Below are 25,909 nucleotides of genomic sequence, written 5' to 3'. Positions count from 1 at the left end.
ATTGGCATGTGATCCGCACATTCCACGCTCCGCCCCACAGCGTGGGTATAAATAGGAAGTGGAATGGCAGATCAATGCTTTTTTCAACTGAGGAGCCGAATACGTGACTGGGCTCCTAGCTGAAGCACAGCACCTGGCGACGGGACGTACGTCTCCGTTCCCTTCTTCAGGGAACGAGGGTTACATACGTAACCGAGACGTTCCCTTTCAGTCGGTCACGTTCGACGTACGTCGGAACTGAACCGACGAATTGGGATCCCTCTGGAAAACGCCAGGATGCTGGCCCTTCCAGCGTCCTGCTTGAGCGCACTGGACCGTCTAGTATGGTACGGAAGTCAGGGCTCCAAGTAGGGAGGTCAGTCACTGCTGTTTCTGCAAGACCCACTTAGAGTGACCATAGACCGCTGGGAAGCATGCCGTCTCGGAAGAGGTACGCTGCGGGGCCACGTCCTTCAGGGAAGGAGTGGTGGCGGAATACACATAAGGACTAACCTGGCAGGGTAGTGCAACATATGGCAGTCTCTGGGGTGGTTCCAACCTAATTGTAGGGGGGAAAGAACACGCCCAGAGACGACAGAGCGGGCTCTGTCAAGGGAAAGACACGGGGCTAGCCCGAAGGGTAGCTGATACCGTGGACGAATACACATATGGGGTTGCCGTGAGGGAACCGCTACATATGGAACCCTGCCTACAACCACGTTCCACAAGCATACGGGTGCAGGCCTAGCGTCAGACGGTCCGCAACGTCTGACACCGCATGGGGGGACGGAGGAGCTCGACAGGGTTAGCCGGTTTCCCGGGGAAAACACCTGGATACAATAAACGCACATATCCGGCCCAGAGGGCGGGAGTGGCGATGCAAGCCGACACTTAGAACGGGAATTTAGCGCTCCTGGCCACCAGGGGCGAGGATGCGGGAAGATACCGGCTCTACACGTAAGCTATAAAATCTAGCAAACGTGTTAGGTGTCGCCCAGCCCGCAGCTCTACAAATGTCTGTCAGCGAGGCGCCTTGAGCCAGCGCCCAGGAAGAAGCAACACTCCTAGTGGAGTGTGCTCTTACACCGAACGGGCAAGGCACGTCTTGGGACTGGTAAGCCAAGACTATAGCATCCACTATCCAGTGGGCTAACCTCTGCTTGGAGACAGCCTTTCCCTTCTGCTGGCCTCCGTAACAGACGAAGAGTTGCTCTGAGGTCCGAAAGCTTTGGGTCCGGTCAATGTAAGCGCGAAGAGCGCGGACCGGACACAACAAAGCCAGGGCTGGGTCTGCCTCCTCCGAAGGCAGCGCTTGCAGGTTCACCACCTGGTCCCGGAAGGGAGTGGTAGGAACCTTGGGCACGTATCCGGGCCTGGGTCTCAGGACAACGTGAGAGTTACCAGGCCCGAACTCTAGGCACGATTCGCTGACCGAAAGTGCGTGCAGGTCCCCTACCCTCTTGATAGAGGCCAATGCAGTCAAGAGCACTGTCTTCATTGACAGGATTTTAATCTCAATAGACTCCAAAGGCTCGAAGGGAGGGCTCTGAAGTGCTCTGAGCACTAGAGCTAAGTCCCAAGAGGGTATCGAGGATGGACGAGGAGGATTCAGTCTCCTCGCACCTCTGAGGAACCTGACGATTAGGTCGTGCTTTCCCACGGACTTACCTTCGACTGCGTCGTGATACGCCGCTATTGCGGCGACGTACACTTTGAGGGTGGAGGGAGACAGCCTTTGCTCCAACCCGTCTTGCAGGAAGGAAAGCACAACACCAATCGAACACCTTCGGGGGTCTTCCCGGCGGGAAGAGCACCACTCAACGAACAGGTTCCACTTCAGTACATAGAGGCGCCTCGTAGAGGGGGCTCTAGCTGAAGAGATGGTATCTACGACTGCTTGTGGTAGTCCATCTAGAACCTCCGCGTCCCGTCCAGGGACCAGACATGAAGATTCCAGAGGTCTGGACGCGGGTGCCATAGAGTGCCCCGTCCCTGAGAAAGAAGGTCCTTCCTCAGGGGAATGGGCCAAGGAGGGGCTGTCGCGAGGAGAGTAAGTTCTGGGAACCAGGTCCGGTTGGGCCAATACGGCGCAACTAGCAAGACCTGCTCCTCGTCCTCCCTGACTTTGCACAGAGTCTGTGCAAGAAGGCTCACTGGGGGAAACGCATACTTGCGTAGGTCCCGGGCCCAGCTGTGCGCCAGTGCATCTGTGCCGAGGGTACCCCCGGTCAGGGAATAGTACCACTGGCAATGGGTCGAGTCCGGAGAGGCAAACAGGTCTACCTGAGCGGCTCCGAACTGGTCCCATATCAGCTGGACCGCCTGGGGGTGGAGTCGCCACTCTCCCGAAGGTGCTGGCTGCCGAGAGAGCTCGTCGGCTGTCTGGTTGAGCGCACCAGGGACATGAATGGCCCGAAGCGACCTCAGATGCTTCTGACTCCACAGGAGCAGGTGGCGGGCGAGTTGGAACATGCGACGGGAGCGTAGACCACCCTGACGGTTGATGTACGCAACGGCCGCCATGCTGTCCGTACGGACCAGTACATGCTTGCCACGTAGCAGCCCCTTGAGGCGGCGCAGTGCCAAGTGTACTGCTAGCAACTCGAGGCAATTGATATGCCAATGCAATTGCGGTTCCGTCCACAACCCCGCAACTGCATGCCCGTTGTACGTGGCCCCCCAGCCCGTGGATGAGGCATCCGTGAACAGCACAGCATGCCTGGACACTTGTTCTAAGGGCACCCCGGCCCGGAGAAACGTCGTGTCTGACCACGGACTGAAGGTTTGGCGGCAGTACGGAGTCACTGGGACCCGGTACTGGCCGCTCTGCCACGCCCACCTCGGGACTCGGCCATGAAGCCAGTGTTGGAGCGGTCTCATATGAAGCAATCCGAGCGGCGTGACCGCGGCTACGGATGCCATATGCCCCAGGAGCCTCTGAAAAAGTTTCAGTGGGACCGCTGTTCTGCCTTTGAACATATTCAAGCAGTTCAACACCGACCTGACTCGCTCCTCCGTGAGGCGCGCAGTCTGGCTGACCGAATCCAGCTCCATACCGAGGTAAGAGATTCTCTGCGTAGGACAGAGCTTGCTCTTCTCTCGGTTGACCCGAAGGCCCAACTGGCTGAGGTGACTGAGCACCATGTCCCTGTGTTCGCACAACTGCTCCCGGGACTGGGCGAGAATGAGCCAGTCGTCGAGGTAGTTGAGGATGTGAACGCCGCGTTCTCGGAGTGGAACAATGGCTGCCTCCGCGACCTTCGTAAAGACGCGAGGCGACAGGGACAGCCCGAAGGGCAGGACTTTGTACTGGTATGCCTTCCCCTCGAACGCAAAGCGTAGGAACGGTCTGTGTCGAGGGAGTATAGAGACATGGAAGTACGCGTCCTTCAGGTCGATCGCTGCAAACCAATCCTGGGGACGGATGCATTGAAAAATGCGTTTCTGCGTTAACATCCGGAACGGGAGCTTGTGCAGGGCCCGATTCAGGACGCGCAGGTCCAGGATTGGCCGGAGCCCACCCCCTTTCTTGGGCACGATGAAGTAAGGGCTGTAGAACCCTGTCTTCATCTCGGCTGGAGGAACCGGCTCGATCGCGTCCTTCGCCAGTAGGACCTCGATCTCTGACCGCAAGACTTGAGCATCGCTGCTTCGCACTGAGGTGAAGAGGATGCCCTTGTACTTGGGTGGCCGGCGCGCGAACTGAATCGCGTAGCCGAGTCTGATGGTACGGATGAGCCAACGGGACGGTCGAGGGAGCTGTAGCCACGCTCCCAGGGACCGTACCAGCGGGACCAACGGAACCACAGACATGCCCGGGGTGGGGCAGCGCAACGGAGAGCTCTGGCTCGACTCGGGAGGCCCGGAGGCGGCCCGGAGTGTCGCGCGAGCTCTCCTGGTGCGAGCAGGGAGCGGGTGAGAAGACCCGGAGGCGTCCTCAGAGCCCGCGCAACTGCTCGCTGCCCGGAGGCAGACAGGTGGGATGCTCAGACCCGACTCGGGAGGCCCGTGGGCGGTCCGGAGTGTTGTCTGAGCTTTCCCGGGAGAGGCAGAGAGTGGGTGAGAAGGCCCGGAGGCGTCCTCGGAGCCCACTCTGCTGCCCCCTGGCGAGGGGAGGGGAGGGAGGGAGAGACAAAGCCCGGAGGCGTCGTGAACTGCCACCCTGACCCTCTTGGGGCCCAGGGGGATAGGAAACTGCTCTTTTTGTGAATATGTGGGTACCGCCGAGCTCTGGAGAGCTGGCGGCAGATGTAGGGTACCAGTCGGGGCCCCCCGGTCCTCCTCCGGGGGGTGGGGGAGAGATGCGGACATCATCTCCCGAAGAGCAGCTCCTGTCCTCCCTGGGCTGCCTGTCTCAGGGCCGCTTCCCCTTGCGCTTGCCGGCAGGCTTAGCAGTCTGGACAGGCTGGGCGCCACCCTTGCGCCCGGCACCCTGCTTGGCCGGTGGAGGCTGCTGCTTTGGCTTGGCAGGGGCGGAGGCGGACGCCGGGGGACGCCCTCGGCGACGAGCAGGCGGGGGGGCTGCGGCCGGCGACTGGGTGGAGGCAGCAGCGGGTCGCCGGGGCAGGATGTTTCTGATAGCCTCCGTCTGCTTCTGGGCCACCGAGAACTGCTGGGCAAAGTCCTCGATGGCGTCGCCGAAGAGGCCGGCCTGGCAGATAGGGGCGTCAAGGAATCGCACCTTGTCCGCATCCCGCATATCCGCCAGGTTCAGCCACAGGTGGCGTTCCTGGACCACCAGCGTGGCCATCGCCCGACCCAGGGAGCGTGCAGTGACTTTCGTCGCTCGTAGAGCGAGGTCCGTCGCCGCACGCAGTTCCTGCATAACGCCCTGGTCGGAACTTCCCTCGTGGTCGACCGCTCGACTGGAGGGATTCCCACGTATCCCTTCACCGCACCGCCATCGAGGGAAGTGAGGACGGAGGAGTCCGTCGATCGCACGCGAGCGCTATACGGCGCCGCCCACGACTTCGAGATCTCCTGATGCACTTCCGGGAAGAAAGGCACCGGGGCAGGGCGCTGAGAACCAGTACGGGCCATCCCGAGAAACCAATCATCCAACCGCGAAGGTTCGGGACACGGTGGAGGGTTCCACTCGAGCCCTACGCTTGCGGCGGCCCGGGAAAGCATAGCCGTAAGCTCTGGGTCAGACTCGGGCAACGCTGTCACACCCGAAGGGGGCAGCGCAGCCGAATCCTCATCCTCAGAGCCCATTAGCTCGTCCCCCGATGCTGCGACCGACATCCTGTCTTCCGCCGGAGCCCCGAAGGAAACGGCTGGCACTCCGCGCGTGAGGTCAGCACGCTCTTCCGGGAACTCCACCGGCACAGTGGAGGGGGGAGGGGCCCGAGGAGCCATTTGACCCGTCGGGTTAGCCCTGACCTTCACCCTCAGGTCCCCACCCAAGTCATCAGCCAGAGTAGCAGCCCTCTGCTTAGGCGCAGAAGGACCGCTAGACCGGGGGATGCGCGAGGGTGCTCCACCTGCTTTGAGGTATTGGAGTCTGGACCTAAGCACTACGATGGTCATGTTCCCGCAGTGGGAACATGACTCATTCACGAACGCCGCCTCAGCGTGCTGAACGCCCAAACACGTGAGACAACGAACATGACCGTCAAGCGGGGACAGAAAGCGACCGCACCCAGAAACACACGGTTTGAATGACATCTTGAAAAAGACGCAGGGTCAAACCGTGTTGCTCTTTTAGGATGGAAACTGCTCTTTTAGATTGTGCTGAAGCACTCAGGGAGATGACCGCGGTCAGCACACAGTCCACAGTGCAAGCCTGCGTGTGACACTCAAGTTTTTCTTGGAAAAACACCCAGCGAACCAACAACAAAAGCTCTTTTTGTGAGTGGTGCTTGAATGCAAACGATTACAACAAGGTCGGTCTCTCGCTGAAGCGCCGTTACACCTGCACTGGCAGTTCCTTCCTTTCTCAAGACTCGTTCAAATAACACTCTTCGTGGCAACAGCAATAGTACTGTTTGGCTCCGAAGTTGAAAGCATTGATCTGCCATTCCACTTCCTATTTATACCCAAGCTGTGGGGCGGAGCGTGTAATGTGCGGATCACATGCCAATCTCCGATTGGCTCGTTTTTATACACTCGAAGTGGATAGGTCTCTGAGTTCAGATCCCAATTCGTCGGTTCAGTTCCGACGTACGTCGAACGTGACCGACTGAAAGGGAACTGATCAGCTGTTGTTTTTTCCAGCTACGTCTTCTCTCTAAGATTAGATCTTCTCTTACTGAGAAAACATCAGAGAATGCTATCCATGCACTCATTACAACTCATTTGGATTACTGCAATTATTTTTACTATGGCATGTCCAAAGACTCTATTGCTCGACTTCAACTAGTACAAAATGCCGCTGCAAAGTTCCTCAAAAGAAAATGTAAATTTGATCATGTTTCTCCAATTCTGAAATCACTACATTGGTTGCCTGTGCATTTCAGAATTGAATGTAAAATTCTACTCTTTGTTTCTAAATCCTTAAATAACCTGTCACCGAGCTATTTGTCTGAGCTACTCTGTCCATGCAATCTGAGGTCTGGTGATAAGAGACTTTTATCTGTCCCCAGATCTCGATTAAAACACAGAGGAGATAGAGCCTTTGCTATTGCCGGCCCTAGGCTATGAAAACAGCCTTCCGGATTATATCAGATCGGCTCAGTCTGTCACCGCTTTTAAATCTTCTCTTAAAACCTACTTTTTGCTTTAGCTTTTAATTCATTGTGAGTTTATGTCATCAGTGTTTGGCTTTGCCCTTGTCTCTTTAACTTGTGTTTTGTGGAGCACTTTGGTCAGCCATGTTTGCTGTTTTTAAATGTGCTATATAAATAAAAACTAACTTGAAACTTGATTATATTAAAACTACAGAACTTCTGTCACTGAAATAACGTGTTGTTTTATGATGCGAACTTTAAGACCTTCTATCTTATTTTACTTATTCTCAGGTAAGGTAAAGTAAGTCAAATCTGCTCTAACTCGTTAGCATTCATATTATCATACTCACAATCAGTGTTGGTCAACTTACTTGCACATAGTGTAATTAGTTACTGATTACTTCTGTAAGGGTGGATCGCCTACAGTGGTTCTGACTGCAGGGTTGCCGAACGACTAAAGAAACGTTATCAGCGTGATGGTAGAAAACTGTACATTTCTCGTCCATAACCACCCACTGCAACTTATACCAACGACGGAAATAAGCGCAGTTACAATAGCTAAATATGTGGGAGAGCGCTGCTTTAATGTGACTATATTGTATTGCAATAGGTAGCACTTCAAAGTCAATACCAAACCAAAACTAGTTAGCAAATCATTTATAATTGAAAGAATTTAATGACAAAATCTGGTTATGGTTACACTTAAAATAGCTACAAAATAGATGAATGACATGATAAAACTTATACCATTAATCTTACCCAGCATGAATATAATGTTACCTGAGAGAGAGAGAGAGAGAGAGAGAGAGAGAGAGAGAGAGAGAGAATTTGAATTTTAACAACACTTTTATTACAGAAAGATCTTATTTACAATACATTCCTACAACAACAGTACATTTAAAAAATATATATTAAAATAAAATAAAAAATAATTAAATTCTCACAAAATATGTGAAAAAACCAATTCATCCTCAGTCACAGAGCACAGAGCCTCATTACAACACCAAATACATTCAAATGTGACAAAATCATCAACAGACTTATAATACAGAAAATCAACCATAACTCTTGAGTTCACCAAGTTAGAAAACACTGCTACTGAATTTTGATTTACATTTTGTTCAATTTTCTTTCTTCTACTTGTATAAATGGCCAGTTTTGCTTGGCCTAGAACAAAATTCAGAAGTTGACAAACAAATCTTTTTTTCCTCACATATTTGTACCCCAAAATAAACATCTCCAGAGAAAAAGTCTCATTACAACTCCTAAAAACATTGCTTAAAACAAAAAATAAAGACTGTAATCTACTACAGTTCGTAAAAGCATGAAATACAGTTTCTCTATTAGAACAAAAAGGGCATGTAGAAGGAACATCAGGGTTTAAAACAGAAACAAAAGCATTAACTGCGACGGCACCATGGAGAATTCTCCATTGCAAATCACCTGTTCTCTTGGTCAACGGGGGTTTATACTGAAGGGGGGATTTTGAAATCCACTGCCGCTTCAATATCCCTGTATATATTTATATCCTAATTAACTTCATAATCAAATCCTTAATTAATATTTATCTTCCTATATTACCTATATTATTATAATGATTCTTTCCAGTTATGATTTTGTTTTGTTTCTTGTTTTCTAAAGTGTGTATTTGGTCTCTGAGGAGTGACTGAGGGTCTGGCCTAGAGATGTGTGATGTGTCACTAAACACTGGCAACAAGGTCATGTGTTTGGATTTGAGGTATCACACACCCCTAACATGTCAGGAGTGCAATAACAGCGTTTGCTCACTTGGCCCAGCTTCCAGATATGGAATATGGATTTGTCTTTCATTTAATTTATTATGTTTTATTCCTTTTATATTTCCTTTTACTGCAACACTAAAGACTCAAGATGAATATTGCCTGTACTATTGTGTGTCCCTCTCACTGACAGAAAGCACATGTTATCAGTATGTTTTGGTAAGAACTAGTTAGAACTGGAGCTTAATCAGCTCCAACCTTGGAGAGACTGTGTATCTGTGTATGTGCGCAATATTCTGTTACAGATCAGAATGGTGTACAATGGGCACCCTAAGAGATGGGTGGACTTGTTGTTCTGGGCAAGCTGGCGCCTGCTCCAGATCTGGAAGGTCACTACGGGCCTAATTCTGGGGTGAAAGCGTCAACAAGTGACACGTCAGTGGAAACGTGCATCAGATTAACTGACTTGAGTGGAAATTTACCATGACTGTGCATTGTCTCTGAGCCAATCAGAACCATCCACATCGCAGTAATGACGTCGATAAGACCTTGACAACGGTATAAATGTTGGGACAAGTGTATGTATGATAGGGCGAGGCAACGAGACGGTGAGAGAGGGAGCGCGGCCTACGAACTCCTTGTGAGACTTGAAGCTGGCTTCTGCTTTTGAAACTGCAAACTATTCTTAAGTAAATTTTTCTTTTAATTAATTGCAATCCTGACTCTGTCTTCATTTTTTCACTACTGGTCCTGGGTCATAAGCTGTTAACCCCTAACAATACAAAGATCTCCACTCAGGTTTGTGGCTTGATCCAGTTTTTAAAAAAACACGCCAGGGAGAATCAACTTTTCCATTTAACATCTTTTTGTTAAAAACCAAAACACATGACCTGTACAAGGATTTACCAACAGTCGAAAAAAGGTTTGCACACAAACCACTTTCAATGAAAGGGGAGGTAATCCCTTCAACATTTACAGACAAAACCAAACAAGGAAAAGAGTCTTTGGGATTAGGAGCACAGGAGCCTACACAATACTCTGTTAACAAGTCCATTTCAGTTGTTTTAAGGGCAGCTTTCCATTTCATGAGCAGCTGGGTAACCAGACGAATAGACCTGATTCCCAAGTGTGGAGCTAATACTGCTCCATTCCTGAAATCCGGCCCTACAATATTTAGTAGGTGATTCAGAGTGATAACATTGTGTTTTAACAGCAACCTGCTAAGTCCAGGAAAAAAAGAGCTGTCCGCTATGTCCAACCGAGAGCCATGGATTAAGGGTTCCTCTAGCAGCCAATGAAGAGAATGTGAGCTCTCTGGTCGTTGAACATCAAAGAGACTCCAAACTTTAAAAATGTTCTTATAAAAACTTGGCAAAGTAGAAGTGTCCATTTTTTGGGGATGCATCAAAAAAAGTCCTTTGTCCAGCCCCAATCCTACAAAACGACGTAAAATCAGGCAAGAAACGGCACGCCAGCTACAATTTAAAGGTCCATCCAATAATCTTTGCACAAACTGCAGGCGAAAAGTGGCAATTCTGCTTTGAAGATGCATCAGACCTTGACCACCTTCCTCTTTAGGCAAAAACAATACATTTTGTAAGACACAGTGTAAACTATCCCCCAAAAAAATCCACCATGATAGCCTGGATTTTTGAAAGTAGCTGCAAAGGAAGGTCTACACAGGCAAACTTATGCCATAAGGAAGACGCCACCAAATTATTAATAATTAAAATGCGTCCTCTGTATGACAATTTTGGAGTCAAATACTTCCATTTGTCCAGGCGTCCCTTGACTTTTTCAATTAAACCTTCCCAATTTGTATGTACTATTGTGTCATTCCCTAAATAAACACCCAAATATTTAAAACCTTCATTTCCCCAATGTAAACCAGCAGGGAGTTTTGGTTTTCCACTTTTTCAACTTCTTATAAGTACAGCTTCGTTTTTACTCCAATTAATATTTGCAGAAGATAGAGCTTAAATTTTACAAGCAATTCAGATAAAACATTTACATCACTTTGCTTACTAATCAGAACTACAATATCATCAGCGTATGCTGATAATAAAATGTTACCATTGCAATTTGGCAAAGATATGCCATGAAGCTTAATTCTTACTTGCTGTAATAAAGGCTCTATGGCCAACGAATAGAGCATACCTGAAAGCGAACAGCCCTGCCTAATACCTCTACAAGCTCCAAAAAGAGCACATAACCCACCGTTGACCTTGAGGATACTCTGAACATCACTATAGAGAACTTTCACCTGATCTATAAAACTTTGACAAAAACCAAAAGCCCCCAAAACTCTCCATAAATACACATGCTAAACACGGTCAAAAGCTTTCTCTTGATCAAATGATATTAAACCACAATCCAAATTTAACACCTTAGAGACATCAAGAAGATCTCGAATCAATGAAACATTATCAAAGATTGACGTACCGGGGACACAGTATGTTTGGTCATGATGTATGACCTGGTCCATAACCTCAGCCAATCGATTAGCTAGAGAGCAGTTTGTAGTCACTGCACAGCAAGGAGACTGGCCACCAGCACTTGATGTCCGTCAGATCACCCTTCTTGGGTAGGAGAGTCAAGACTGCTCTTCGGCAACTCAACGGCAGTAGCCCTCCAGCTAAACTGTCATTCAGTACCTCTAGCAAGTCTTTTCCAATCTCTGACCAAAAAGTCTACTGGCAGACCGTCAATCCCTGGTGCTTTTCCCAGCTCCATACCTTGGAGGGCTTTATTTAGCTCCTCCATGGTCAAGGCACCTGCTATCTTTGCATTAACCTCCTCTGCCACTTGAGGAAGATTATCAAAGAAGTCACTGTCATTCCTAAAATCTGAACCAAGTTCATTTTTATATAAAGACTCATAAAAAGTGACTGCTCGCTTTTGAATGACTTTGGGATCAGTCAATAATGCTCCAGATTTGGAACGTAGAGCATGAATGACCCTGTTCTGTCCACTTTTCTTCTCCAAACTAAAAAAAAAAACCTTGATGGTGCATCCATCTCATTTACATTTAAAAACCGTGACCTGACCAAAGCACCCTGTGCTTTAACCCCTAACAGATCAGATAACTGAGTCTTCTTATTTTTTTATGAGACCCTCCACATCACTTTGATTTCCATGCAAGTGAGCCAATTCTTGCAGTTTTAAAATCTCAGTCTCTAAGGTGTTCAACATCATGGTTACTTCTCTAGTGAGATTCTGAGAATATTGCTGACAAAACTGTTTTAACTGGGCTTTCCCAAAATCCCACCATTGCTGCAGTGTTCTAAATGAATTCTTTGTAGTTTTAAAAACATCCCAAAATTGTTTTAAGCTTTCTTTAAAACACAAATCACTCAACACATTGGTGTTAAAGTGCCAATATGCACTCTTTGGCTTTACAGAGTTTTAAAAAAAAACTCTGCAATGAACCATACTGTGATCTGAGAGACCTGATGGAGTAATAAAACAACTTTCAACAATGCTACAATGATGTTTAAAAACATAAAACCTGTCCAGTCTTGCTGAAGAAATCATGCCATCACGAACATGAGTCCATGTGTATTGTCTCTGTTTTCCACCAAACTGTCTCCAAACATCAATTAAATCATGCATCTTTAATAACTGAACAAGACGTTGTCTTGAAGGTAAATGGGGTTCAACGTGATTTCTGTCCAAGTTGGACTCTGTGCAATTAAAATCACCACCCAAGACTAAATACTCATCAACAGCAACGTTTTGTAACACAGCACATAAAGTATTTAAAAATGAAATCCTTTCCACAACTGAAGTTGGTAAGTACACACAAATGAAAACAAAAACCACATTTTCAGGCTCTTCGTTAGCAGGCTCTTACTTTCAAAAGTCTACCTTTGATAACCTCTTCAACCTGATAAGAATGTGGACTAAAACCCTTAGAAAAAAGAATAGCAACTCCGGCACTAATTGAAGTTTTATGACTTAAAACAGCAGTCCCATTCCATTCTACTGCCCAATCCGCAGCATTATTCAGATCAGTGTGTGTCTCTTGTAACAGTGACATCAATTCTTTTCTGATGAATCACTTCAAATAATTCAGCTCTTTTGTGCATATCTCTAGCACCATTCAGATTTAGAGTAGCAACATTAACATGACACATACTTGAGGAAAAAATATATAAAAACAAACAAATAAAAAAAAAACTCTGCCCACATGAACATTCTGTTACAATAAGTAGATTTAGACTTTCTCACTGTCATCATTACTAAGCTCAGAGTTGAGTTTCCTCATATACCGATATACCTCTTTATTTGTAAAGGATCCCTCCATCATGAAGCACCTAGTTTTCTCAACAAACTGCTTCACGTCAAGTGGGAAAGTATTCATTGACGCACACTCCTCTCTTATTTTTTGTAGCTCTTAGGAACAGTTTAATATCATCAACCTCATAATGACGTCCAGAAAACTCACTCTGAGAAAGACTAACACTTGAATCAGACGAGTCACTGTCACTTTCCATTTCATCCTGATCACTTAACTCATTTTTATCTACTTTCTTTGCATATTTAGCAATTAGATCTTTACCTGAATTCTTTCTCTTTAACGGGACTTTGAAATCGGTATGCCCTGTTTCCATTCGAGTGTCATCACATATGTTCCTCACAGTAGCTTGCAGGTCATTATTGAAATCATCGTTGAGATGCCCATCCGTCTCAATAATGGCTGCCTCCAGCTGAACATTAGACTCCTCTACATCAGAAACTGCACTTTTACACGCTAAATCTTTAGCATCCATCACTGTGATCACAGGTCAAACATCATCACTTTTGTTCTTCACTGCTCGTAGCCCTGAAACACCCGGAGCTTCATCTGCCGGCCCTGCACCATGGGATTCAGCGCTGATTACCACATCGCTTCTGACAGCGACGCCCGCATCAGCTGACGCGTTGTTTGAATTTTTTGCGGGACACGCACGGATTAAATGACCAGACTGGCCACAGTTAAAACATTTCTTTTTGTCAGTCATTACATAAATAATGTAATCATAATCATCAGCCTGAAAATGCAGAGACACATCTACATCATCCTCGTCATTCATAATCATGTAAACGAAACGCCTAAACGAAACAACATGCTTTAGTAAATGCGATTCACTGCTGATAGGGATCTTTTTAATGGGCGAGACCAGTTTACCATAACGAGACAAAGCTTTAGCTAATATCTCATCACTTAAGAAAGGTGGTACATTGGATAATGTGACTTTCTTTGAAGGTGTAGAAAGTGGTAACACTGGGGTAAATAAATCATCAACAACTATCCCCGTTTCAACTAGTTCATTGGCCTTTTCAACAGTGTTCAGAAAAACAACAGTAGCGTTATTCATTCTGGATGCAGACAAGATTTTATCATGCCCAACTACATCACCCACTGCCAGGCAGCATTTCTCTACACTAACCGCGGACGCCACTTTCACTCCATGACGCCGGGTCAGTGAACTCAAACAATGCGAACGCGGGGCCGTCATGCTCCCGATAAAACAGGTAGCAAGCGGCCCAAAACAACTTTAACGTAAAACAACAAACAAACACAACTAACAGAGAAAAGCCAGAAAACAAAAAAAAGGTTCACTCACAGAATCCACTCGCACCACTCAGTCCACGCTCACCCCCCAACAACAATCACACCGGAAGTGAGAGAGAGAGAGAGAGAGAGCCCATAGAAGAGACCGCCAGAGAAAAAGAGACCCAGAGCAACCGTTGCAATCTTCTTTTATCTATCCCTTGACCATGTGACTGAAACCCTGAGACACTCAGACTGACCAATCAGACAAAACTTCCCCCGCTGGACTACAGGTGTGGCACACATTTGGCCTACAGGCCCTCAACATCTCTCTGTCTTTAGGAATCCCAAACAGCCCCACTGATAAGAGAGATGGGGGTGGAACACAGTAAAACAAATGTCTTTGTTCAAAGTCAAATATCAAATATCTTTGATTATTTTGGATTCTTACAGTCCTCCACGCTCATAAAGTGTCCAGAGGTGACACAGTCCACAAAGACATTCTTCCAGTTGTGTGTAGATGTTATCTTCAGACTTGTCATCCAGAAATGTTGCAGAAGCAGTTTGCCAGTTCGGTCTTTGTTCTCATTGCAGTCCTGCAAAGGGAAGGCTCCATCAAATGGTGTTGCATCATTCCTTGATATGCAAAACGTCCATTGAATACCTCACACCTCGAGAGAACAGTCACTGAAGGTTAGAGCAAACGCTTGTCCCTCTTCCTGAGGACACAGGATGTGAACGTGGATCCTGTGATTAAAAGAACATATAGCACAACAAAGAGCAAAAGCATACATGGCATTTGTCAGAAGTTTTTTGCAATCTGCTAAATGATTCTTTAATGTTAATTTTGGTGATCTCCGACTGGCGAAGTCGAACATCATTAGTGTCAACGTGAATTATAATCTAAGAGAATTTACGATTAGCTTTAGCCAGCACTTTTAAATTTGCTTTGATGTCAGGTGCTCTGGCTCCCGGTAAACATGTGACTATGGTGGCTGGTGTCTCTATTTTCACGTTCCGTGTAATAGAATCGCCAATAACTAGGGCACTTTCAACAGGATCCTCAGTGGGTGCATCACTGAGTGGGGAGAACCTGTTTGATGTTCTAATCGGAACGGAAGAGCGGTTTTTTGATCCGCGACTATGCTTTCTCATCGTCACCCAGCCCTGCTGCGCGGGCTCAGCCGGAACCAAACAATGAGTGTTCACTAAGCTAGTCGCATCCAAATCAGTGTCTAAAGCTGTTACATTCTCACTACTCTCACATAAAGTCTGGATGCGTGTCTCTAAATCTGAAATTTTCTCCGTCAGCCTGATTAATTCCTTACATTTATCACATGTGAAGCCCTGTTCGCCAACGGAGATAGATATGCTAAACATGTAGCATTCAGTGCAAGTGACAATGGGTGTGTTTACATGCACGTTCTTAAGCCGATTATGCCCAATAAGCCGACAATGAGCATGGTCATGTAAACGCGGTAACCCGTTATCTTTTATCGGAGTAATGTCAAACGGAGTAAGCATAAACCGGTCAGGACAGGTCGTTTTTGCCTCTTACCTTGATTTTGTGCTGCATGTAAACGCATTAACCTGCTTTCTGACGGCTTATTGAAGTGAGCATGTGTGATAGGTGACAAAAACACAAACTTACAGCAGATTTAAACGCATCCAGACAGAGCGAGCAAGCCTTTTGCATGAAATAAGGACATATATCACAAACGCAGACTCGTTTAAGACCCAGAAAATTGTAAAGAGGTGTTCTTTCTCATGCAGCAGAAGTAGCCTAGAAGAGGTTCAGTCAAAACGCTGCATAACTGCATGAGGGATGATATGAGCCGTCAATCTCCCGCTGACACGGTGCACGCTTTATTTAACATCACAACTGACGTAACATTTGAACAACTCAGAGTCAGATATACGGACATTATTATTTTTGACAGCACTTCAAGGAAATAACCCGGTTTATAAATAGTCATGTAAACGCGGCTTACTTGCGTTGTCCGTTTACTGGTTTGCATGTAAACGGGGAAAACTGGTTATTACAATAAGCTGATTTTTTTGGAATTATCAGCTTACTGGTGTGCATGTAAACGCACTCAATGGCAGGAGAAGAAGACATGGCTTACCGTATTTGTTGATGAATCCAAAACTTACCACAGTTGTCTGATGGAGTCTTTTTAATAATCCAACTCACCACAGTTGTCTAAAGAACTCAGAAAACAGGAGACCCGGATGCCGGGATGGAAAGCTACCAGGCTAGCGAAAAGCTAACGTGTGATAGTGATTTAAATTAAAAGCTAGTGATGTCAAATTTAACTTGATAGGCTATATTAAACACTATATGGTGATGAGTAGGTTATATTTAGCAGTGTAGATTACAAAGAAAATATATCAAATAGAGATTCAAACGCAGCTATACAGAGCTACAAACACTGAGGCAGGCAGCAGCAGCAGCAGGCAGACAGGAGCAATCGATCAGGAACAATCAATCAGCCAGGAGCAATCAATCCTCAACAGCCCACGTCCAGGCTCCAGCCCATGAGCCCGCTCCGGCTCGAGCTCACGTCCAGGCTCCAGCCCATGAGCCCGCTCCAGGCTCCAGCCCATGAGCCCGCTCCGGCTCCAGCCCAAGTCCAGGCTCTAGCCCATGAGCCCGCTCTGACTCCAGCCCATGAGCCCGCTCCAGGCTCCAGCCCATGAGCCCGCTCCGGCTCCAGCCCAAGTCCAGGCTCTAGCCCATGAGCCCGCTCTGACTCCAGCCCATGAGCCCGCTCCAGGCTCCAGCCCATGTCCAGGCTCCAGCCCATGAGCCCGCTCTGACTCCAGCCCATGTCCAGGCTCCAGCCCATGAGCCCGCTCTGACTCCAGCCCATGTCCAGGCTCCAGCCCATGAGCCCGCTCTGACTCCAGCCCATGTCCAGGCTCCAGCCCATGAGCCCGCTCTGACTCCAGCCCATGTCCAGGCTCCAGCCCATGAGCCCGCTTGTCCGGTGCCTTGGCACAGGCCTGGCCCACCATCCCTCTCCCAAGTCCGCCCCCCAAGACTCTCAGTGATGTTTTGATTATGTATGGACGTCAGGGGCTGCCCATAGAGGGGGGGATCTGTCACAGGGTGTTTTAGTGTAGGTTCATGTTTCATGTTTTTAAGTTTTCATGTTCACTGTCATGTTTTGTCATGCACTTCCTGGTTTTGTCATGTGTTCCCTGGTCATGTGACTCCATGCCCTCATGTGTTCCTGCCTCCTGTTCCTGTGCCATGTTGTCATTGGTTTATGGGTTAATCATTGTTCACAGGTGTCCCTTGTCTTGTCATTAGCCCTTTTGTATTTAAGCCCTCATGTTTGCCATAGTCTTTGTCTGTTATTGATTTTGTAACCCGCTGTCGGTGAGTGTTTGTTCATGTCAAGTTTAGTCAAGTCGTTTGTTTGTTTGTTTGTTTGTTTGTTTGTTTGTTTTGATTTCTGTTAAGTGTTCAATAAAACTGCATTTTGGTTCTCAACCTTGCCTCTTCAGTGGATTATGTTACAATAGGATGATATGAGCTAGGGTCTGATGCCTCTTTACCTGGCTTCAAGATAAGAACTGCATGTTTCCACTCCTTGGGTAAATTACCTTCTTCCCACACTGTATTAACTACCATTTTGGGAAGACTGCTAGAAGATATATATGTCAGATAAACCAAAGAACAGGATTTGTTTCCTGCAAGAGAGACTTGGCTTTGTTGATTTTGAATAAAGCCTTTCTGAAATCAAATGATATTTGGGAAATGATTTTTGCTAAAAGAAAATTTCCAACAGGAGCATCTGTGTCTAAAGTGATGGAAAAGAGAGTCAAGTTCCTATCGAGTTCCTCTTGGCTATCTGTAATGCTGAGAAGATGGAACTGATGAGGAAGATTATGTACAAAGCAATCTTTAGTCGCAGCGGTTATCGTCCTGCCATATTTGAAGCGAGGGGATGGCTTTGCAGCCTTAGGTAAATTAAGTATACATGATATTAGGTAATGATCTGAGATGTCATCGCTCTGCTGCAGAATTTTAACAGTATCAACATTTATTCCATGTGACATTATTAGATCTAAAGTATGATTAAGGCGATGAGTGGGTCCCGATACGTGCTGTCTAACTCCAATAGAGTTTAGAACGTCTCTAAATGCCAATCCCAATGCGTCTTTTTCATCGTCTACGTGGATATTAAAATCCCCAACAATTAGTACTTTATCTACAGCTAATACTAACTCCGATACAAAACCAGCAAATTCTCTGATAAAGTCTGTATTGTGCCCTGGTGTTAAACAGGATTTATCATTTACACTACATAACATTACATAAAGCACCAGAACTTCAAAGGAATTATATGTGAAACTAGGCTTCTAAACTAGACTAAACTAGTAATATTGAAGATATTATAAATAATAGGGTTAGTCATACCCCTTTGCCTCTCAGAGGCGGCTCATGTTTGTAACAATAATCTCTTGGGGTGCACTCATTTAAATTAATGTAGTCGTCAGGTTTTAGCCAGGTTTCTGTCAAACACAGCACATCTAGGTTATGATCTACAATCATATCATTAACAATAAGTACTTATGGGGAAAAGGATTGTATATTCAACAACCCGAGCTTTATCATTTGTTCATCTGTATTATATCTGTTGTTTATTTGTTGAACATCAATTAAATGATTACTGTTGAATGATTTTGATGATTTTTTGTATTTACTAATATGGGGAACAGACACAGTCTCTATGTTCCACATTGGGCCCAAAAACATTTACTAAATTCAGTCTAACAGAAAGGATCTCGATTTGGATAATTACAAACCCGATTCAAAAATAGTTTGTACAAATTGTGAATAAAAACAGAATGCAATGATGTGGAAGTTTCAAATGTCAACATTTTATTCAAAATACTACATAGATGACATATCCAATGTTTAAACTGAGAAATGTATATTTTTAAGGGGAAAATACGTTGATTTTTTAAAATTTCATGGCATCAACGAATCTCAAAGTTGGGACAAGGCCATGTTTACCCTTTTCTTTTTATAACAGTATTTTGTTGAAAGGGTCAGTGGACGGTGGTGTAACATCATCTCATCCCACTCAATCTGGCAATGAAAACAGAACAAAAATCATTAAGGCAATGTACACATACAGTATAAACGGTACAAATGTCTCTCTCCTTTTATCGCTCACCTGCATACACTTCAACCTCACACAGTGTGAGAAATTCACGGCGCCCAGGGATAACAATGTTGACATATCGGCCCATAATAGGCTTAAACTGAAAGGTTTTTGTCTCTCTAGGTGGGATGGACACGACAGTTGCAGCCCTGTGAAGACACACAGATAAATGCTTGTCACACTCATTTTCTAACCATTTGTGTTAGTATTAAGAGAGAGAAACGATACTCACAGCTCATTATTGTTGCCATTATTGTCCAGGTTGTTGCCGATACGGATCTGAGCACCATTTAACCTTGTTGCATAAGCATCTGCTCGAGTAGTGATGATAACCCTGGTTATCTTGTAGACATCCAGCAGGTCACCTCTCCACCAGGGGCTCAGGTCTGCATTGGTATGACTGCATTTGTGCCTGCTGCCATCGACAGCCTGTTGAGCCACAAACTGATTTTCGTGTGTGGAAGAGTGGACAGCTGTGGCTCCAAGAGCAAGATTCCCTGTTTAACATAAAATAATAAACAAGAACTTTTTTTTTTTTACCTTAATGTGCTAATGTATAATTCCAATATAATGAGTGAAATAAAACTAAGCAATGTAAGACAAATTATTACTAAACGTCTCTCTGGAATACTTGATTGACCACAGACTACATTACCCACAATACTGACATCATTCCTGATTATATCCACCTGTGTCTTAGCCTAGAAATCTAGACGCACCCTAGCGGCAGCAAATTTAATTTGCCCGCAAGTGTGGTCTAGCAACTCTCAATTGTGAAGTCTTCCCATATGGAAAAGTTTAGCTAAAAACATGTGTGATTCTTATATGTTCCAACAGAATACTGTAAGGATCATATATGCTGCAAAAGCCACATATACAAATTGCACAATATTCATGTATTTTCAATCATATATGTCCTACACTGTAAAAAAAATATATATTCTGGATTGTGTTAAATACAACCCCTGCAAATCAGTGAGATTTTACTTTAGTAAATTAGTTAGCAAGTAAAACGAATAAAAATGGGTAACCCTAACGCAAAGAAAATATATTTCCTTATATGTGAATGATAAATATATTAAATTATTTAACAGTATATTAAAAATATACAGGATAAATATATTACAATATTTAATAATACATGAGGAATTGCTGCTTTTTATATATTGAAAAATATGTGACAATATGTTTACTTATATATCATAATGTATTTCATTTTATATTTGGTAATACACTTCATAACATATAGATGTGCATGTGATGATATACTCCCAAATATATTGAATATATATTTACTCATGCAGTATATACACATACATATATAATTCAGATGTAACCACCTCTGTAATCGTTAATCGTTTCATAAGTAACTGTAATTTAATGGAAAACTTTTTTCTCAGTAACTGTAACAGTTACAGTTCTGTTTATTTTGCAATTAAATTACGTAACACTATTACATTTAACTAGTTACTCCTCAAAACTATATATATATAGTTAACAATAACACAAGTCAAACAAAGTGGCTATAACTGTACTGAAAAGTGCACAGAGATTACTTTTAATAAAACATAGTTTTATTGGTGTTTGGCCAAACGTCAGCCTCACACAGGCTCTATCTCCCCCTATTAAATTGAGCTAAAACGCATGAAATAACATTTAATTTTAACATTTAACCTCCTTTAACGGTCAGACGCAAAGCATGATGGGAAGAAAAAAAAAAAGTTAAAAAAAAAAAACGTGTGTATATGAATGTACATGCATTCATATTAATAAGGGAAAATGCTATATACAGTAAGGCTAGACAATAAAGGATAAAACTTTATGAATACTACATGTAATGCTATTTATGTCTTAATTTCTAAATATTGTATGTGTTAATATATAGCCATACAAGGTCAATGCATACATTGCAGTATATTAAAAAAGGCATTAGTTTCCTTTGTGGAAATGTAATTGTATTATATTTAGCATATAATTGCAGTATATTCTCATATATTTTTGTTTCATAATGCTATTATACCTACACAAACTATTTGTTAACAGTAATATCAGCAATATTTAAAAAAAAAAAAATAATTAAACACTCACAAATAGCCTATTAGTTATGTCCTCGCAAACTGCGGATGCGTCAACGCGGCCAGGCGGAAATCAATCGGGGGTTCATCGCCTCCCAGCGGGACCGCGTAGTGTCGAGCTCCAGGTAAGATTTGTGTTTGTCATGTCGTTCTCAATGCAAATGTTAACTTATTTAATGGCAAGATTTGCCAAAAGATTTATAAATTGTTCGTTTCTTTTATCATGTCGGTGACACAGCCTAGTGTTAGGTACAGATAACGTTAAGCCAAATAAAGCGGCGCACACGCCAAATTTAAACAAGTACAATTATTTAACATGCAAAAACAACAAGTGAAAAACTATTATATGTGTTTTAAAGTTATTAAACTATATGATTGCTCTCCTCATCTGTTAATCCCTTTGAATAAAAGCTCCCGCTAAATTATCAAATGTAAAAAACAAGACTCTTCTTGTTGTTTAACTATGTAGTTTTGTATTAAGTAAACCTTCAAGCACATGGTTTGCATAAATATACAATGATTTGCTGTGTGACACTGACAAAAAGCAAAAGTCAGAATAAATGCAATGTGATTTGTTTGCCGGAATGTTCCTTTTGTGATCATTAATAGTCTATTTTGTGCCAATTCACTTTAAATGAGTGAATATTTTAGTGAACTTGAGTTTGCAGATTAGCAGATAGTTATTTCCTAAAATATATGTTGAACTTTAAGGAAAATCTAAACTTAATTTGAATTCATGTAAATGCAAGATATGAATCTAAATTATGTACAATATTAAAATTTAGTAATAGAAAGTACTGTATGAGAAGAGATTGTTATACAGGAAAACAACATTATATTGAAAAGTTTTTCTAATATTCATGTAATGTATGGGGTGGTCAAGAAGATATTAGAAACACCTCTTAATATAAAGCAGTCGAGTTCTGCAGCACTGCAAACTACACCTAAAGGGCAAACATTAATATACAAATTAAATTAAATGTATATTTCCTCGATGAAAGTGTACATGCATAAAAGGGGAAATGAACCAAAGATTCATTTCTTTCACGTAGCTTTAACTGTTGCTCTTCTCTTTCAATTTTTAGAGGATTGTATTGTCATGAAGATGTAATTATGCATCAGTGCTTTTTAAAATTGTTTTATCAAGATACAGCGTACATTGATTTATACGGAGCCCTGCACATGACATGCAATAAAAAAAAAGGTAAATCGTGCAAACGTTTTACTATTTTGTGTGCACGATTTAGCACATCGAGGGAAAGAAACAGTAAATCGTGTGCACAATTTAGCCTAATGTTACAAGCACGCCAGGCTCCACCCTCTCCCAGACACAACGCTCACAGTCACCAGAGTACTGATCACATGCACCTGCACATCATCAGCACTGCAATCGCCATCTGCACTTAAGCCCCGTTCACTCACTCAGTCACTGTCCAGTCTTGTTTGCACACGCTACTGCATATGCTTGCTTCTACGGACTCACCTGAAAACTTACCTGTGTCTCCTTGTCTCCCGAGTGTCTCCACATCTTGTCTCCTGGCTCCTTGTCTCCATCGCTCCAGCGCTCCCTCGTCTCAGTCTGCCATCCCGCCATTCATCTGCAACCAAGATGTATCGTATTACCCCAGTATCACTCTGCTTGGATTCATCTTGCCTATACTCACCTCTGCTGATCTCATCCCGGTTGTTGTCAATAAACTCTGTGTTTCACTGTCTCCAGTTCTCCGTGTCAACTCTGTTTTGTAACAGAAGACCAGACTAACACCGCACACCAGGATGAGCACCCCGGATCCGTTCAAAGAGCTCGTTGACGCCGTTTGGCGAGCTCTTACCACCAGCGCACCTAAACCTTCACCAGCAAGCACTTCTGGAAACCACACCGCTTCTTCTTGGTCGATGGATTGCGGCAGTCCTATGGCCAGACTGGCGCCCTACTCTGGTTTGGTGGAGGATTGCAACGGGTTTCTGTTTCAGTGCACGCTGGTCCTGGAGATGCAGCCGCACTTGTATCCACACAACCGCGCCAAGGTGGCGTTCATCACGTCTGTTATCTGGAAAAGCACTCCGATGGGCGGAATCCTTGCTGTCCAACGACAGTCCAGTGATTCAGACCCTGTCAGGTTTCTGCACACATTTCAAGGAGGTCTTTGGGAAACCGTCTTGGGATTCATCGATCGGTGAGCAGCTTTATCACTTAAAACAAGGTTCTCAGTCTGTCAATGAGTATGCCCTACAGTTCCGAACCCTCGTGGCTGCCAGTGGCTGGAATGAACAATCCCTGATAACGAACTACCGACAGGGTCTAGATCCTCGAGTGCGGCTGCATCTCGCTGCATATGAGGATTCAATCTGGCTTGAATGGTTCATTCAACTCTCCATCTGCTGAGCCACTCGTATGCATTCGTGTATCGAAGAACACCAGGGCCAGCCATCGTTATCACCATACCTCCGCCGACCAGAGAGTCAGCTCTCCAGAACCAGCCACGAGGCCATGCAGCTGGATAACTCAAGACTGACAGCGGCAGAGGTGGCTGACCCAGGGTCTCTGCCTGTATTGCAGTCTCCCTGGGCATTACATCTCCATTACATCCCCTCTGAGGTTTATTACTAACTGTAGAGTCATGACGCATCATTGTGATTTGTACACATGTGTGCAATGGCCTTCTCTGGCCACTAGAAGACGGGGACATTGGTACACTTTTATTTACAAGGCTCTGTTAGGATTATTGTCAGACGATCAGCTGTTGTTCTCTGTTCCTTTTGCCCGCACAGACCTCGGTAAGAAAGCTTTTGTCCACTCGGCTCCTTTTGCTTGCAAAATGTTGCAGAAAGACTGGAAATTGACTGCGTTTATGTCTTTAAATGCTTTTAAAACCAAGCTTAAAACAGTAGAGGTAGAGACTGCATCAATTGTTTGTGATTGTTTCTCATAAGCTGTTATTTTAATGTTGTATGTACATTGTAACTGTTTTTAATTGTATAACTTTGCTGCCTCTTGGCCATGACTCCCTTGAAAAAGAGGTTCTTAATCTCAATGGGATTCTCCTGGTTAAATAATTTAAAAAAAAGCCCTGTCCATCTTCCACATCCTATGGTCCTCACCACCACTGTCAACATTACTGCAGCTGCTGTTTCTCTTCCAGTTACCACCCTCCTCGACTCTGGGTTAGCCGGTAACTTCATCTCGGGGACCCTCTGCCGCCAGCTCAAACTCTGCACGACCGCCACTCCGACTGTCTACCAGATCCAATCGATAACCGGAAGACCTCTTAGTCGGAGGCAGGTCAGTGGCTCTGTTGGCCCTATTGGCATTCAAGTTGGTATCCTCCATATGGAACAGTTACATCTGCTGGTTCTGGAGGAGTCCACCGGCTGACATCATCTTAGGGCGCCCATGGTTAGAGCAGCACAGCCCAGTCATCTTCTGGAAGACGGGGGAAGACCTGAAGTGGGACGACACCTGTTTCCCAGACTACTTCGCCAATTTATATCGACGATTCATCCACCAGTACAGTACCAGCCTCCTCTGTAACAAGCCCAAGTCTCTGTCCTGGACTCCAGCTGCCACCGAAGCCTTCCAAACTCTGAAGAATGCCTTCACCACCGCTCCCCTCCTCGTCCACCTCAATCCAGATCTCCCTTTCGTCGTGGAGGTGGACACCTCCCCCACAGGAGTGGGAGCAGTCCTGTCTCAGCAGCAGGGGAATCCCAGTCGCCTCCATCCATGTGCCTTCTCCCGCAAGCTCAACCCAGTGGAAATCAACTATGACATCGGCAACCGTGAACTCCTCACCATCAAGCTGGCACTGGTTAGAGGGCGCCAAACACCCATTTCTGGTACTCACAGACCATAAAAACCTGAGTTATCTCCGAGAGGCCAAACGCCTAAATCCCCGTCAAGCGTGATGGGTGCTATTCTTCACACGGTTCCATTTCAACATCTCCTATCAACTGGGCGCCAAGAACATCAAGGCAGATGCCCTTTCCCGTATTCACAGTCCAGAGGAGAACACCGAAGAGCCAGAACCCATCCTTCCTGCTCAACTCTTGGTCACTCCGATAACCTGGTCAGAAGAGACCCTGTCCTCTGCCAATGCCTCCACCCAGGTTCCGCCGGGCTGCCCACCAAACCTGCAGTTCATTACCAGACCTCATCGAATTCGGCTCATCCACTCCTCACACACCTCTCTGGGCACTGGTCACCGTGGGGTTAATAAAACCTTCTCGCTGCTACGCCAATGCTTCTGGTGGCCCCGGATGTCAGCAGATGTCAGAAGATACGTGCAGAGATGTCGGGAATGCGCCATGGCAAAGAGTCCTCGCCATCTACCAGCTGGCAAACTCCATCCGCTGCCCGTCCCCAACCATCCATGCCAGTCTCCGAGAACTGCACCTGTGTGTTAGTAGTAGTAGACCGTTTCTCCAAGTCCTGCCTTCTCATTCCACTCTGAGGTCTACCCACTTCTCTAGAAACAGCGGAACTGATGTTCAACCACGTCTTCCAATATTATGGCATCCCTGAAGACATCGTATCAGACAGAGGTCCGTAGTTCATCTCTAAGGTTTGGAGAGCCTTCTTCTTCCTCCTAGGTGTGACTATGAGCCTGTCATCCGGATACCATCCCCAGACAAACAGGCAGACGGAACACAAGATCCAGGAGATAGGGCGTATTCTCTGTACCTTCTGTCATGGTCACCAGGACTCCTGGAACCAGTTCCTAGGATGGGCTGA

The 25,909-nt window shown here is 45.3% G+C and overlaps 1 protein-coding gene across 2 annotated transcripts in view; it reads right to left on the bottom strand.

Annotated features, from left to right (window-relative positions):
• Window positions 1-18,793: 18,793 nt before the first annotated feature.
• The window catches only part of LOC137048039 (cytolytic toxin-alpha-like), a 59,235-nt gene continuing 52,119 nt past the window's right edge, over window positions 18,794-25,909 (bottom strand). For both annotated transcript variants that reach the window (XM_067426030.1, XM_067426023.1), the window contains exons 9-11: window positions 19,335-19,599; window positions 19,115-19,251; window positions 18,794-19,026 (exon numbers count right to left, since the gene is read on the bottom strand). In XM_067426030.1, coding sequence (XP_067282131.1) covers window positions 19,022-19,026; window positions 19,115-19,251; window positions 19,335-19,599 — 407 coding nt within the window. In that variant the 3' untranslated portion in view covers window positions 18,794-19,021. The remainder of the gene's footprint in view (window positions 19,027-19,114; window positions 19,252-19,334; window positions 19,600-25,909) is intronic.

This window comes from Pseudorasbora parva, chromosome 2 (genome assembly GCF_024679245.1).
Source record: "Pseudorasbora parva isolate DD20220531a chromosome 2, ASM2467924v1, whole genome shotgun sequence".
Classification (NCBI taxonomy): domain Eukaryota; kingdom Metazoa; phylum Chordata; class Actinopteri; order Cypriniformes; family Gobionidae; genus Pseudorasbora; species Pseudorasbora parva.
Note: the sequence above shows the minus strand (reverse complement) of the source record. Positions and strands in the feature narration are given on the sequence as shown.